The sequence below is a fragment of the Ascochyta rabiei genome, chromosome 15, assembly GCF_004011695.2.
Source record: "Ascochyta rabiei chromosome 15, complete sequence".
NCBI classification, from domain to species: domain Eukaryota; kingdom Fungi; phylum Ascomycota; class Dothideomycetes; order Pleosporales; family Didymellaceae; genus Ascochyta; species Ascochyta rabiei.
In genome coordinates, this window is record NC_082419.1 from 1,396,140 (window position 1) to 1,411,225 (window position 15,086).

The 15,086-nt window shown below is 55.8% G+C and overlaps 3 protein-coding genes across 3 annotated transcripts, besides 7 other annotated features; all 3 read left to right on the forward strand.

Moving 5' to 3' along the window:
• Positions 1-267: 267 nt before the first annotated feature.
• Positions 268-292: a tandem repeat.
• A 225-nt stretch (positions 293-517) lies between these two features.
• On the forward strand, positions 518-4,587 carry EKO05_0008875 (P-type phospholipid transporter; the record flags this gene model as incomplete). The annotated part of the gene is made up of 3 exons (XM_038941839.1): positions 518-2,471; positions 2,519-3,463; positions 3,530-4,587. 3 exons carry the CDS (start codon positions 518-520, stop codon positions 4,585-4,587), a joined length of 3,957 nt encoding a protein of 1,318 aa, XP_038796401.1.
• Positions 564-597: a tandem repeat.
• Positions 604-647: a tandem repeat.
• Positions 779-804: a tandem repeat.
• Positions 968-1,031: a tandem repeat.
• Positions 1,412-1,455: a tandem repeat.
• An 81-nt stretch (positions 4,588-4,668) lies between the features above and the next one.
• Positions 4,669-4,751: a tandem repeat.
• Positions 4,752-8,771: 4,020 nt separating this feature from the next.
• On the forward strand, positions 8,772-11,097 carry EKO05_0008876 (uncharacterized protein; the record flags this gene model as incomplete). Its single annotated transcript, XM_038941722.1, has 2 exons — positions 8,772-10,287; positions 10,337-11,097. 2 exons carry the CDS (start codon positions 8,772-8,774, stop codon positions 11,095-11,097), a joined length of 2,277 nt encoding a protein of 758 aa, XP_038796402.1.
• Positions 11,098-12,368: 1,271 nt separating this feature from the next.
• EKO05_0008877 (uncharacterized protein) lies at positions 12,369-14,297 on the forward strand (the record flags this gene model as incomplete). Its single annotated transcript, XM_059637408.1, has 2 exons — positions 12,369-12,627; positions 12,832-14,297. The coding sequence occupies 2 exons, from the start codon at positions 12,369-12,371 to the stop codon at positions 14,295-14,297; spliced, it is 1,725 nt and encodes a 574-aa protein (XP_059493391.1).
• Between the last annotated feature and the right edge of the window lie 789 nt (positions 14,298-15,086).

A 15,086-nucleotide genomic window follows, 5' to 3' on the forward strand; every position in this document is an offset into this window, starting at 1 on the left:
GCCGTCGGCCACTCATCCACTCAGCCACTCATCCCCTCAGCCACTCATCCCCTCAGCCACTCATCCCCTCAGCCACTCATCCCCTCAGCCACCCATCCACGCCTGCGCCACCCATCCACGCCTGCGCCACGGCTTGGAGACGTGACGCCAGGTAGACATCTGTGCTTCCTGTTTCCTGTGCATTCGCCTGCAAAGACGCCTCCGTTGAATCCGGGCAGCCACAGGCCTCCCAGACAGACTGGACGGTGTACGTCACTCGCGCTCGTCCACACACACACACACACACACACACTCTCTCTCTCTCTCCACCCATTCAGAGCACGACATCTGGCCGCCGTACCGACTACAGACACCCCCGGACAAACACCCCCGGACTGGCCGCGGACCCCCGAACGCACCTCCCGCCACAACAGAACCGCACCCAGCAGTCGCACATGGGGCTGCCATAGTCTCTGCCCCGCTCCAACACGCCGGCGCTTTCTTTTTCTTTCTCCACGATCCCATGACCCCGTGAGCCATGTCCGCTCCCCATGAATACCACCAGCCAAATGCGCCAGACGAGGACTCGGACCTCGAACTCGACCTCGAAGAACTCGACCCTCTCGCCGGGCGCCCCCACCCCGCAGCCTCGTCGCCGCCGCGCCGCCAGTCGAAAGAGCAGCGACGGCCCTACCACGAGCTCGGCGCAAGGATTCCCCTCCGCAACCTGCGTGCAGGCAGACTGCGGGGGGATCGGAGGGGAGAAGAGCGCGAGGAGGAGGACCTGCGCGGCCTGATGGACGACGACGACGACGACGACGACGAGAGGGAAAACCGCAACTCGGCCGGCAGCTTTGGCCGTTCGGGCGACGACGACGCCCCGCTGCTGCCCGCCAGCACCGACCCGCGCCGACCAGGCCAGCGCAAGCCGAGCGCCTTGTCCAAGCTGAGCGCTGCCCTGCGTCTGCCGAGCTTCCTCGCAAAGCAGGACGTCGGCGCCATACACCTGCGCGACGGTGCGGGCGACAACGACGCCGACAACGACGCCGACGAAGAACACGACCCTACCACCCAGCGCACCGTCTCTGTCGGCGCGCTCCAGACATCCCGCTTCCCCGCAAACGCTGTTTCCAACGCCAAATACACCCCCTGGAGCTTCTTGCCGCGCACCTTGTACAACGAGTTCTCCTTCTTCATCAACATGTATTTCCTGCTGGTAGCCGCTTCGCAGATGATAAAACCCCTCCGCCTTGGCTACCTCTCCACCTACATCGCCCCGCTGGCTTTCGTCATCACCATCACGCTGGGCAAAGAGGCCCTGGACGACATCGCGCGGCGGCGGAGAGACGCAGAGGCAAACTCGGAAGCCTACACGGTGCTGAGGTTCGAAGAGAACAGCGTGGGCAACGGTCTTGCGCCAGGACAAGCCTCCAGCAGGAAGAAGAGGTCGCGAAAGAGCAAGAGCAAGAGGGAGAGGGAGACGGGCAGCCTGGCTGACATGGCCGACGAGGAGCAACGGTTGTCCACCAAGGGACTGGCCACCTGCACCTACTTCGAGCTAGTCAAGCCGTCCAGGAACTTAAAGGTGGGCGACGTCGTGAAGCTCGGCAAAGACCAGCGAGTGCCCGCAGACATGGTCGTGCTCAAGAGTCTGGCTGCCGACAACGCACCCGCGTCCGCAGAGCCGACTCGAAACAACCAATCAGCTTTGCCCATCGACGGAGAGGACGGCGATGCGTCCCAAGCCGAGACTGCAAAGCTGGAAACCGCCGTTTCAACAGGTCCCTCGGGTGAAGCTTTCATTCGCACCGACCAGCTCGACGGTGAGACGGACTGGAAGTTGCGTTTGTCTTCGCCTCTGACGCAAAACCTCAACGTTGGAGAATACACCCGCCTCCGCCTGGTTGCCGGCAAACCAGACAAGAAGGTCAATGAGTTTTATGGCACCGTCGAGCTGCAGCCGAAGCGTCCACAGCAGTACGATCCCCACGAGGCCGAGCAGTCGTCCAGCGACGAGGTTCAGTCTGCGCCCCTCGGCATTGACAACACCATCTGGGCGAACACGGTGGTGGCCTCAAGCTGCACTCTGCTTGCTGTGGTCGTCTACACGGGCCCGCAAACACGACAGGCTCTGTCCACATCGCCTTCACGGTCCAAGACGGGGCTGCTGGAACTCGAAATCAACGCGCTTACCAAGTGGCTGTGTATCTTCACTCTCTCGCTGTCTTTCATTCTCGTCGCTCTCGCCGGGTTCAGGGAGATTGAGGGCCGCGTATGGTACATCAACATGATGCGGTTCCTGATTCTCTTCTCTACCATTGTCCCCGTCGGTCTGCGCGTCAATCTCGACATGGGCAAGTCAGTCTATGCGTGGTTCATCGAGCACGATGAAAGCATCAAAGGGACCGTCGTCCGAACGAGCACGATTCCGGAGGATCTAGGACGAATTGAGTATCTCCTGAGCGACAAAACGGGTACTCTGACCCAGAATGGTATGTCTATTGGGAACTGTTGACTAGACCAAACTGACGGTCTACAGAAATGGCAATGAAGAAGATCCACGTAGGTACGGTGTCTTACGCCAATGAGGCCATGGACGAGGTCTCTTCGTACGTCCGACAGTGCTTTACACCACCTGCAGGTGAAGCACCGTCCCTGGTAACCCCGTCCTCAGCCTACACTGTACCCCTCACTTCGGCCACCCGCACACGCAGAGAGATAGGATCCCGAGTCCGCGATGTGGTGCTGGCGCTGGCCCTATGCCACAACGTCACCCCGACCACCGAGGAGGAAAACGGAGAGATGATCACCACGTACCAGGCTTCGTCTCCGGACGAAATTGCCATCGTTCGCTGGACCGAGGCTGTCGGGCTGAAGCTGCTCCAGCGCGATCGAGAATCCATGACACTGCAGTCTTGCGACAGCGGCAATACCGTTGTGCGGGTGCGGATCCTCAACACATTTCCCTTCACGTCAGAAGGCAAAAGAATGGGAATCGTAGTGAAGTTCTACCACGGCCCGGCGTCGTCGGCTTCAGATGAGGATGGTGAGATCTGGTTCTACCAAAAAGGCGCCGACACGGTCATGACCTCCATTGTTGCCGCCAATGACTGGCTCGACGAGGAGACTGCGAACATGGCCAGAGAGGGACTTCGAACTCTAGTGGTGGGACGTAAGAAGCTCTCCGCTCAGAGCTACCAAGACTTTTCCAGCAAGCTCGCACAGGCCTCACTAGCCTTGCAGAACCGCGACGCAGGTGTAGCAGATGTGGTCAGCGAGTATCTGGAGCGCAACCTCGAACTTCTCGGCGTGACCGGTGTCGAGGACAAGTTGCAGAAAGATGTCAAGCCCTCGCTCGAGCTTCTACGTAACGCTGGCATCAAGATCTGGATGTTGACCGGCGATAAAGTCGAAACCGCTCGCTGCGTGGCCGTAAGCTCCAAGCTCGTCGCACGAGGCCAATACATACACACCATACAGAAGCGTACGTCTCCCTTCTTCCGCACAGCACACCTCACTCTCCACAGCAGACCTTACTAACTCACAACAGTGAAGCGTAAAGACCTCGCTCATTCGTCCCTCGACTTCCTCCGCGGCAAGACTGACGCCTGTCTGCTCATCGACGGCGAATCTCTCGCGCTCATGCTGACCCACTACCGTCAAGAATTCATCGCCATCGCAGTCCAACTCCCCACCGTCGTCGCCTGCCGCTGCTCGCCCACTCAAAAAGCCGACGTGGCGCGCCTGATCCGCTCCTACACCAAGAAGCGCGTCTGCTGCATCGGCGACGGCGGCAACGACGTGTCCATGATCCAAGCGGCTGACGTGGGCGTGGGCATCGTCGGCAAAGAAGGTCGCCAAGCCTCGCTCGCCGCCGACTTCAGCATCGAGCAGTTCTGCTACCTCGTCAAGCTGCTCGTCTGGCACGGCCGCAACAGCTACAAGCGTAGCGCCAAGCTCTCGCAGTTTGTCATCCACCGCGGCCTCATCATCTCCATCTGCCAAACCGTCTACTCCATCGCCACCGCCTACGAGCCCAACGCCCTGTACAAGGACTGGCTGCTCGTCGGCTACTCGACCATCTACACAATGATGCCCGTCTTCTCCCTCGTGCTCGACCGGGACGTAGACGAGAGCGTCGCAAACCTCTACCCAGAGCTCTACGCAGAGCTGAAGACCGGCCGCAGCCTCAGCTACAAAACCTTCTTCATCTGGGTCGCCGTCTCCATCTACCAAGGCTCCCTGATCCAGGGGCTCTCGCAGCTCCTCGTCGGCGTCGGCCCGGACAAAACCCTGGTCTTCAAACAAATGGTCGCCGTCTCCTTCTCCGTCCTCGTCCTCAACGAACTCGTCATGGTCGCCATGGAGGTCACCACCTGGCACTGGCTCATGGTCGCCAGCATCCTCGGCACGGGCGGTATCTACGGCGCCTCGGTTCCCTTTCTGGGCGGCGCAGATGGGTATTTCGATCTGAACTACGTCGCTAGTCTGGCGTTCTGGTGGAAGGCGGCTGTCATCGCTGCTGTTTCCCTTTTGCCGCCCTACGCGGTTAAGATCCTTGGGCGCACGTTGAAGCCGCCTAGTTATCGCAAGGTGCAGGGCGTCTAGACCTCTATTTAGCTTTGGTATTGTTGTTTTATCTAGTTTGTATGTAGCGTTGCTTAGCGTTCTTTATTCTATTATTTTACCTCTTCTTCTTCTTCTTCTTCTTCTTCTTCTTCTTCTTCTTCTTCTTCTTCTTCTTCTTCTTCTTCTTCTTCTTCTTCTCTCTTATATACTAGATCCTTTCTAACTAAATATTCTTAAACACTATACTTATAAAAACATTACTAACTACTTAATACAGTTAGGATTCTAGAGAAGATAGTTATACTGCAGTTTACATTTATATACATACTAGCTAGGGCTGTAACCTCTACAAGTCTTGGTACTGCAGCGCGTACAGGGCACTTTTGCTGCTACCTTAGCCCTTGCGTGCCCGTTGCCTGCTAGGGCTCTCTTATAGTCGAGGTCTCCAAGTAAGGGGGTATACCTTTTATTTTCGCAACGATCGCTAGGTTTGTTGCCGTCACGGTTGGACTTCTCTATCGATTGAGCTTTGCATAGACATCCGTGGACACGGAATGGTGCGGGTTGGAGTTTGCTTTTGGTTGCTGCCCCACCGTCTGATATGCGTGAGAGAGATTGGGGTCTGCCGCTCGAGAGGGGCGGACAAGACGTAGCTGTAAGAGCGAAGAGTTGCTGTTAGCGAAGAAGAAGAAATCACATACAACAGAAGAGCAGAGGCGCTGGCTACCAGAGGTTCCTTCTGGCTAGACTGGCTTGTACAGCCTCAGTTCGACCGTGGCTCCGAGCCAGCCAAAGCCAAACGCGAAAAGACGCAGTACTAAATGCTCGCCTGCGCCGCCCACAACAACACTCAAAGACACTTCGCTTCGTAACAAGGGCTCAGAGACCGGTGATGATCATCTGTCGCCTACAGGATGTTCCGAGGTCCAAACCAAGTGAAGGTAGCCTGTTGGGGTTGCGCGGAGCGAGCATAGCCAACGCGGGACGACGTTTATGGTCAGAGGCTTACAGGATCGTCGTTGGTGGGGGCCTCAGTGTCTTAACAAGGGCCCGAGGGTGTCTTCATTCCACCCGCCTTGGAGGGTTCCAACACTGTGCACCGTCTTAGAACAGTGCAGACAGCATGATCGTGGTCACAGGTGCCGGCGGTGGCCGTTGAAGATGGAGATGAAGCGAGTGGCGAGGGCGAATGGGAGACGCGTTTACTAACGACCTGGGGGCATGTTTGGAGAGCTGGATCTCCAAATCAGTACACGTGGAGTTCTAGTAGATTGGGATGGACACAGAGTTGACGGAAAGCAGTGGTGGGTTACGATAGAGTGGGAAGGAGGTTGGAAGTAATGTATCGCAATGAGCTTGACGTCGCTGTAGCCGTAGTTGGTTGACCTCCGAAGTGGAGTGATCGTGTCAAGGCAGTCTGTTAGGTGGAGCGGCAAACGGGTATGCCGCGTTGGGATCGTAGAACTGTTGGGATTGGGAGCGGCGAACTCGATGGAGTCGCACGTGAGGCAAATCCGCAATGGTCTAGGCCCCAAGTCCATGCGACCACGAGGGGATGGTGTGAAGGCTCGAACTGGGTGGATGAGGAAGAGTAGATGGACAGCACGGGGCTAAGTGCAGCTTCAAATGGTGCAGAGTAACCTCTGGCAGATACCTCGCTTCCTCTCCTCGAACTGTCTTCCTTCCAAGAGTTGCATTTCGCAGGCCCAGTCTCATTTTTCTAGAAAGAGCGCATCGTGATAGCTAGCCTAGACTACCCAAGAGCCAATAACGCTGGGCTTCAAAAAGTTCCCGGCCGGCAAGATCCCGTGCGTCTGTAAGATATAACTGTAAAGACTCATGATCGGCTTGATAAGTTCAAGAGATGCTTGTGATTGCGTTATCAAGCAGGATGCGAGCACAGCTGGATAGCACTTGCACTGCAATCAATGTTGTAGAATACCTTTTTGTGCGAAATTTAGGCTTCCAATTGTTCATATGTTTACCGCAGATATAACACGTGTCAGCCATCGAGAGCCTGCTAACGAGTCTGATTGTTGTGACTATCGTGGGCTTTGGGAGGTCGAACTTTCGGAGCCAGCATTAAACAGCTTCTTAACAACATTCGCTTTGAGTCGGGCCTTTTCTACTTGTTGTCTGTTATTGGTGTTTGTTTGTTGAGAGAGTCAGACGAAGAGAGAGACTATCAGGAAAGTTTGCATCCGTGGGTAAATTCGGTGGGGTAGTGGTGACACCACTACAAGAGGGGCAGCATGAGCGGGAAGTATTAGGTGGTCACGATAGCCGTTGTCGGTAGCGGTCCTCGATGCTAGAATCTTGCTCGAGTAGCAAAGCTAGTGGACGGCTGGCTGAATTGATGCGCTCACAGCATTGTACCGGCTGGCGTTGTGTCATGTTCGGTACACTCCAGGCTCCTCGTGAGCTGTTTCGTCGTTTGCGTGCTGTTTGTTCGGTCTTCGATTCCATTGGACAGTGCTGCATGGCTGTGTGTAGTCAACAAGGGCGCACCGTTCGCAAGTCTTCCCCTCTAGGCGACACAAGATGAGCTTGATGTTCACGCTCCTGATCCTTCACGCTTCCGCCGCGATGGACAGCTGTACGTCGCTAAGACGTTCATGCTCGTTTTAAGCGCTAGTGACGGACCCTGTCTGCGGCACGCCGTAGCACAACCTCGTGCGAGGCTAGGACACGGATAAAGTTGCTTGGGTTACCATCGTACAAGCGGCAAGACTTTTCAATCCCAACCACACAAGCGGTGTTCTCGTTGTACCTTCAGTTGATCTCGCTATCTATGTAAGGGATTGAGGACCATGGTCCTTCCAGAACCCTGCCACGATGCTAACACGCCGTGGCCTCCAGCCACCCAGGCGGAAGTCGGCTGCAGAGTTTGGTCACGACTCGTGTTGGCAGCTTCGCGCGTCAGGAGGTGGAGGTGGCGAGGTTGGTTGAGGCGTGACAACGATGATCGTTGTGCGTGTCCCGAGAACATCGCAATCACAACTGAGGGTCGCAGATACGGGCTCTTTGATTGCGCATGAACAAAGCGTGATTGCAGTCAGACAAGGGTATTGTTGCGCAGTCGCGCAATTGGGTACTGTCCAGATGAAGTTTTGGAATACTGAAATCGACCTTCGGAGGTGAGCACGATTGACGACTCTTAGCACCAGGATGTTGGACAGCAGCGGACTGTTGAGCCACGGTTGAGCTGGTCGCATGAGTCTTGGTGGAGCATGGAGCGGTGGCAGGAGGATCTGCATGCAAGCTTTAGTGAAACCCTCCAGGGCTTGGCAATGCACTCGCCTCTTCCTTTTCGAGCATCTCTGGCCACCCGTCAGACCCGCACAGCCGACGTCAATGCGAGCGAGTGACGCTTCCTACGAGATGCTGTGAGCTCCCAGCCTGCCACCAAGCAGAAGCTTGCGTCCGTGGGACAAAGCCTTGTGTCTATTGTGCTGATTTTTTTTTTCAGCGGTGCGCCGTCTTCCAGTCGGTCTTCGTTGACGTTTTACCTGCATAAGACTGATGTCTAGACGGCAGCGTACCGGTGTGCGACTCTCTCACGGCAGCTAAACTGCCACTTTTTGGGGCTGGGAGTCCCACTTTGGTGCTTCGACGCGGACAAGGTACAGATGTGATTGGTGTCACCGAATCGAGTGCACGTTTGTGCTTGGCCTGACGGCCTAGTGTACGCACTGTTACCCATAGGATGGGGATGATCAGGGCGGTGCGCCATTACATTCACGGTTTGCTGGTGTGAGTACTTGTACTCGGGTATTCCTTCGTTGCGTCACGCCTGTCAATCGATTCAGTCCCATAATTTTTAGTGTTTGTTGTCTAAAGAGTAAGATGAGCTTTGTGCCCGTCGTACGCAAGAACTGATACTCACCACTACGATCTGGAATCACTCGTACCCGGAGCAAGGACTCACCATCACAGATTTGAAGGAACATAACTGGACGAATGAAAAGAGTTGGGATCCTTGGACTCGCCGTTTGTTTGCCAACGACCCGCACGTGACCGTGCGTTTGCTCCTTCCTGCTCGACCTTCTTGAGGTCACCGATACCGTACAAAAAACCTCGACCGCCCACACACTCTCTTTTCTTCCGTCACCAGCTGGAGCCACTCCTTTCATTTCCGGCTGCGACGCTTACTATCGTTCGGGATCGTTGATCCATTATTTTCAGTCCTTCACACCATCAACAGTGTCTGTCGACGCTACGTCATGCAGACTTTTGCTCTACTTGCCCTGACGGGCTTCACATCGCTCGTTCAGTCGACTCCAGTGGCCCCCGCGCAACCACGCTCGCTCCCTCAAGCCAGACCGCACATCCAGACTCGACAGGCTAACAACTCGTCGAGTCCTGCGTGTGCTCAGGTCTCGCAAGCCATCTACGGAGATGGAACCACAGTTGCCAACCAGGTCGTGCCCGCTGGAATCGCATGGGACTGCATCAACAGCGTGCCGTTCAACGCGACCTCTGGCAAGCTCCTCATCGAGTCTCTCAAGCCCTACATGGAGTGGCAGAGCACCCTCACGGTCTTGAAGAACCCACCTGCGGAGTACGTCGACAAAGTCCAGCCTGCAGTCGACATCATGGGCGGTCTTGACCAGATCGCCAGCGACATCGACGCTGGTAAATTCACCAACGAATACGACTTTGGCTGGGCTCTGTACACTTTGATCCAGAGTGCTCACGACGGTCACTTCTCCTACGTCCCGGACTCAGTCGGTGGCATCTTCCAGTGGGGCCGTAACGTACCGCTGGTGTCTGTCTCTGAGGATGGCGAGCAACTTCCTGCCGTGTTTGCCTTTGAAGATGTCCTAGGCCTCCAATACAAGAACATCTCGTACACCCCATCAGCCGTCGTCAAGATCGACAACACCGAAACAACCGAGTTCCTGCAGACTTTGAGTCAGCTCGGATCTCTCCAGGATCGTGATGCTCTGTACAACAACGTCTTCTACGAGCTTGCACAGGTCAGTCTGGGCGAGTCAGGCAGCGGAACCGGTATGTTTACTGGCGGTGGCCGCGGTCGTTACGTGTACCCCGGCGCAACCACTACTTTCAGCTTCGCCAATGGTACCGAACGCACTATACAGAACTACGCTCGTGCACGGTACGACTTCCGGAATGTCAACACTGGAGAGGATCTTGCCAAGAGATGGTTCAGCTATGGCAGTGCAGCATCTGCGCAGGCAGCATCGCAGGAGGCCGAGACAGTATCGACAGCAGCATCTGCCGCTACAGCACCTGGATACCCCGACCCCGTCTCTCTAGGGCCGTTCAACCTCATCAACGGTTACTACATTGAAGATGCTGGATACGCTGATGTGGCTGTTCTTTCCATTCCCAACTTTGTGGGTAGCTCGTCCGCCGGTGTTCCCTTCCAGAAGACTTCGCAGGAGTTCCTCGCAAAGGCGCTTGCAGACGGAAAGACCAAGCTGATCCTCGATCTCCAAGCCAATGGAGGCGGTACCATTCTGCAAGGTTATGACTTGTTCAAGCAGCTGTTTCCTGACTACGACCCTTACGGCGCCAACCGTTACCGTGCTACCGAAGCTGCAGACTTGATCGGTCAGTCGTACAGCAAGTACGCTTCCCAGGCTCCCCGAGGGGCCAACAAATCGCTCTCGACTGCCCAGTCATCCTACTTCGACTATCACCAGGATATGACGGTAGACGCAGAGCCTTTCACATCTTGGGCAGAGAAGTTTGGTCCCCATGAGGTCAACGGAGGTGCGTGCAGTGTTGCCCAAACTCTTGCTGTGATACTGACAATCTTTAGACAAGTACACGACACTCGCGCGCTGGAATCTCTCCGACTACTACACAAGCGTCAGCTCTGGCGGCATCAACATCACCGGCTACGGACCTCTTGCCAACATCTCGGGACCGCCGAAGTTCAAACCTGAGAACATGGTCATCGTTACTGACGGATACTGCGCTTCGACCTGCACGATCTTCAGCGAATTCCTGACGAAACAGGCCGGTGTCAAGACGATTGCAATGGGAGGACGCAGCAACAAGGACGCCATCCAGGCTATCGGCGGCGTCAAGGGGGTCAACAACTACCAATTTGGGTACATTCAACAGGCCGCTCAATATGCCATCCGATACAACCCTGCGGTCAACGAGTCGATTCTCCGCACAGATTTCGAGAGCGATATGCCGTTCTATCGCGCAGCTGGAGGCGTGTCGCCTGGAGTCAATGTCCGCGACGGCCTTGCTCAAAACGATACGAGTGGCATCGCCTTGCAGTTTGTGTACGAGGAGGCTGACTGCCGCCTGTACTACACCCCAGAGATGACGGTCGACATCACAGCGCTCTGGAAGGCGGCTGCTGACGTGCAGTGGGGTCAGGGTGGCAAGTGCGTGGCTGGAGGAAACTACAGTCAGAAGCGCAGCCTTGGAGCCACGACGAAGCTGAAGCCTCGCCGCGTGCGTGTCTCGCAAGCTGTTGCGGTTCAGAAGGTGCAGTCGTTCGAGAACAGCTATGGTCTGGAGACGAACTGTCACATGAAGGGAGATGGCTTCATGCACCCCTAGAGTGCACCTGATGTTGTTTGCGCAGTAGGATCATCATGTTCACATGGGGCGGCGTTTGTTCAGAGCATATCAGCCATATGCGGGCACATGGCTTGAGAGAAGGATTTCTCTCCGGTACTTATTAATCGAAATCATGCATCAATGCGACGAGTCATGGATACTACAACAAAGTTAGCTGTGCATCACACTCCACCTCCCAACTATCGTCGTCCGTAATGGTACGGTGGTCGGTGCGTCTGCAGGCTGCAAGCAAACCCATTGAGTGTAAAAAAAATCTCGAGCATCAGCTGCTGACTCCATTCATGTCTCTCGCTTGCCCGTATACGAACCAGATGTTGATGTGCTGTGCAACTTGCCTTTTAGGGGTCCGCCTTGTTTTCCACGTCCCCCGCTTTCCAAAAATAGCATCGCCTTCTCCTATTGCTGAGACCCTAGCGCACTGACACATGCCGTTAGGGTTAGGGCAGCAGCGTCCATCCCACCTAAGGCCAGCCAACTCCACCGAAATGGTAGCGGTGAAAAGCCTTCCGCGAGCAAGAGCGCATTGAGGCGTGAGATGCTCAGACTACTGACCTGCTGGTAACTGTCAACACCAGCTTGTCAACATTAACTGTCAGTGTCACCCACTGTAAGCTTAGCCAAGCCTGGAAGCAGACGTACCGCAATGTCAATCAGCCGTGAAGCAACTCCATCGGCACCTGATGCGAGCAGTCCCGACCAGTCATGTTGCTGGCAGCGAAGAAGAAGGCGTTGTGCAGTCCAAGCGCACGCCGCCTCGGAGAAAAACGAGCGACCTACGTCATCAGCTCGGGCTAAGGCTATCGATAGCCCATGGCATCCGCACAGCCGCCAGCACTACGGCATCTCCAGGCACCGGTTCGAATGCAACATTGCCTGCACCATGGTATTGCAGTGGCGCTTTCGTAGCACCCGGGCTGTCGGCGCTCCTCGAGTCCTCGAATTCTCGTGCGCGACTCGTGCGTAGCTGTGGGGTTGCAGATGCCGTCAGCTCGTAATAGCGCGGTTTAGGACCGAACAGGAAGTCAGCCGTGAGATCGACACAGGGACGCGAGATGAGAGAGCGACATTACGTGCATGGGCAGTGGCGAGTTATGTTTAGAAGAAAGGCCATGCAGGTACGAGATGTGACATGTCCGGTACTTAAGAGCCGATCGTGTCCGCATGGTTGGAAAGCACCTTCACCGTCACTATTATTCGCTTGAGCGACTCACTGAACTTGCCAACCCATCACTGCTCAGCAAGATCTCACCATGAAGCTCTTCCTCTCCCTCTCCGCGGGCCTGCTCTCTGCGACCTTGGCCAGTGCTGCCGTCTCGACTGATGGATCGTGTGGTGGAACCAGCAAATTCACATGCCAGGGCAGCTCCTATGGAAACTGTTGCTCCCAGTACGGCTGGTGTGGAACTTCGACGGCTCACTGCGGAACGGGCTGCAATTCTGCCTTTGGAACCTGTACCGGCAGCACACCGACAACTTTGAAGTCATCAACCCAGGTCGCGACATCAACACGTACGTCTGCAGCTCCATCCTCAATACCCACAAAGAAAGTGTCTACCGATGCCACCTGCGGTTCCGGCAATGGCGGCGCTACATGTCTGGGCAGTTCCTTCGGCAACTGTTGCAGCGGGGCCGGGTGGTGCGGTTCGACGACAGACTATTGCGAATCCGCCTGTCAACCGGGATACGGAAACTGTGGCACTAACAATCCATCAGGCACAAGCTCGACAAAACCAAGCGGCACGGCATCTGCATCCGCGATACCGTCAGCATCCGGCGGCGTTCTCCAGTGCCTCAACGGCAAGAATGTGCCCTACAAGATGACCTCGGACAGCGACTATGCTGAGCTGATTGAGCCCTACAACCTGGCTCGTGCGTTCAAGCCATCCGTTGTTGTCCTTCCTCAGACCCAGCAGAACGTTCAGGATGCCGTCGTTTGCGCTGCCCAGAACGGTATCAAGGTCCAGGCCAAGTCTGGTGGCCACTCGTACGCAAGCTTCAGCTCCGGCGGCAAGGATGGCTCGATGATGATCAGCCTCCAGCCCTTCCAGAAGGTTGAACTCGACGCAAGTACCGGCATCACCAAGGTCGGCGGAGGTGTTCGTCTCGGCAACCTTGCTGACGGCATCTACACCCAAGGCCAGAAGGCACTCTCGCACGGAACCTGCCCTGGCGTCGGAATTGGCGGACACTTCACCCACGGCGGTTACGGCCACACCTCGCGTCACTGGGGTCTTGCTATGGATTCCATCGTCGCCGCCGATGTAGTCCTGGCTGACGGCTCGCTCATCAAGGCTTCCGCAACCGAGAACTCGGACGTTTTCTGGGGTATCCGTGGTGCAGCTGACTCCCTCGGCATAGTCACCAACTTCTACCTCCAGACCCAGGCCGCGCCTTCCAGCATCACCTACTTTGCTTTTTCGTTCAGCACCATGTACGACTCCAAGGCCACCTTCACCGACTCCTTCCTACACATCCAGAACTTCGCAAAGAACGCTTCAGTCGTTGACAACAAGATCTCGTTCGGAATCTACATCGACAACTACGGCACCTACAGCGTGAGCGGTGCTTACTTCGGTACTGTTGACGAGTTCAACGCAAAGATTAAGTCTGAGTTCCTCCGCACTTTGCCCGCTCCAGCCTCTACCACCGTCAAGGCCTACAGCTGGTACGATTACCTCGTCCTCGTTTCCGGCAAGACCGCCATCAAGGAGCCTACAACCGGCTACGATGAGCACGAGAACTTCTTCGCCAAGTCCATCACCGTCCCCGAGTCGACCGGTCTTACCACCAGCGCCCTGAGCGCCTGGTACGACTACATCAAGGGCACCTCCACCGAGTACTACACCATTGTCAACCTCTACGGCGGCCCCGGTTCTGCAATCAACTCCAAGGACACCGCATTCTCCGCCTACAACGACCGCGACAGCCTGTGGGTCTTCCAGAACTACGGCTACACTACCGGATCAACAAGCTTCATCAACGGCCTCAACGACGCCATCACAAAGGCTCAGCCCCAGACCACCTTCGGCGCCTACTTGAACTACGTCGACCCCAGCCTCGATGCCGCGACCGCGCACAAGCTGTACTACGGCGACGCGCTGTACGCCAAGCTGCTGACGCTGAAGAAGAAGGTCGACCCCAACAGCGTGTTCTGGAACCCTCAGGCGATCGGCGCTTAAATCTCACATATAGTGGGATGTGGAATCGTGGGTTTAGAGGCCTTTGCATCAGCGATCTGGCGTTTGGGACTAGGATTTTGCTACCATTTGTAGTCTTTCTTTTGTACATATTTGAACAAATCATGATACCGATCCTCTGGATTTTTCTTAGCTATTGCCTTCGGTTGCGACGTTGTGCTTGTGGCGTTGTGACTCTGTTTGCACACCTGCTGTCGTGGCTTTATTGGTACTCAAGCCCTCTTTCGACGTGGTACATTTGGAGTCTAGCGTTTGGGACTTGCTACTGTTCAGTAAACATCCTCCCACACCTATCTTAACCAAGCAGAACACTAATCCTCTGCGGGCCTTTTCAGCTCTCCTCGTCTACTTCTACCAACCCATCCTTCTATCGTCTTAACACTATTCACACATCTACCCCTCACCCCTCTTCCTGCTACCTAAATCCACCTGAACCCCTCTTCACTTTCTATACCGTCAAACAACTCTCCCAAGAGCATACCACCGTTTTCGAACAGGAGCGATAGATACAGTGTCTACACCACACCGCATCCCACCAGCCCGGAGCAGATCCCCAGCGAAACAAACAACCAAGAACACTAAGCAGGGAAACCCTGTAGACCAGCTCCGACCTTCCTCAAAAGCACATCGTTGCTCGTCGTGCATGCGGAGCGAGGCTTCCGCAAAGCCAGGTGGTCAGGAGTGACAGGCTACTGCGCCGCCGGCCATGCGTAGGTGGCTGAGTGCGGAATCGGCGTGTGCTTGCGTGGAGCTGGGGGTTAGTTTGTTTGA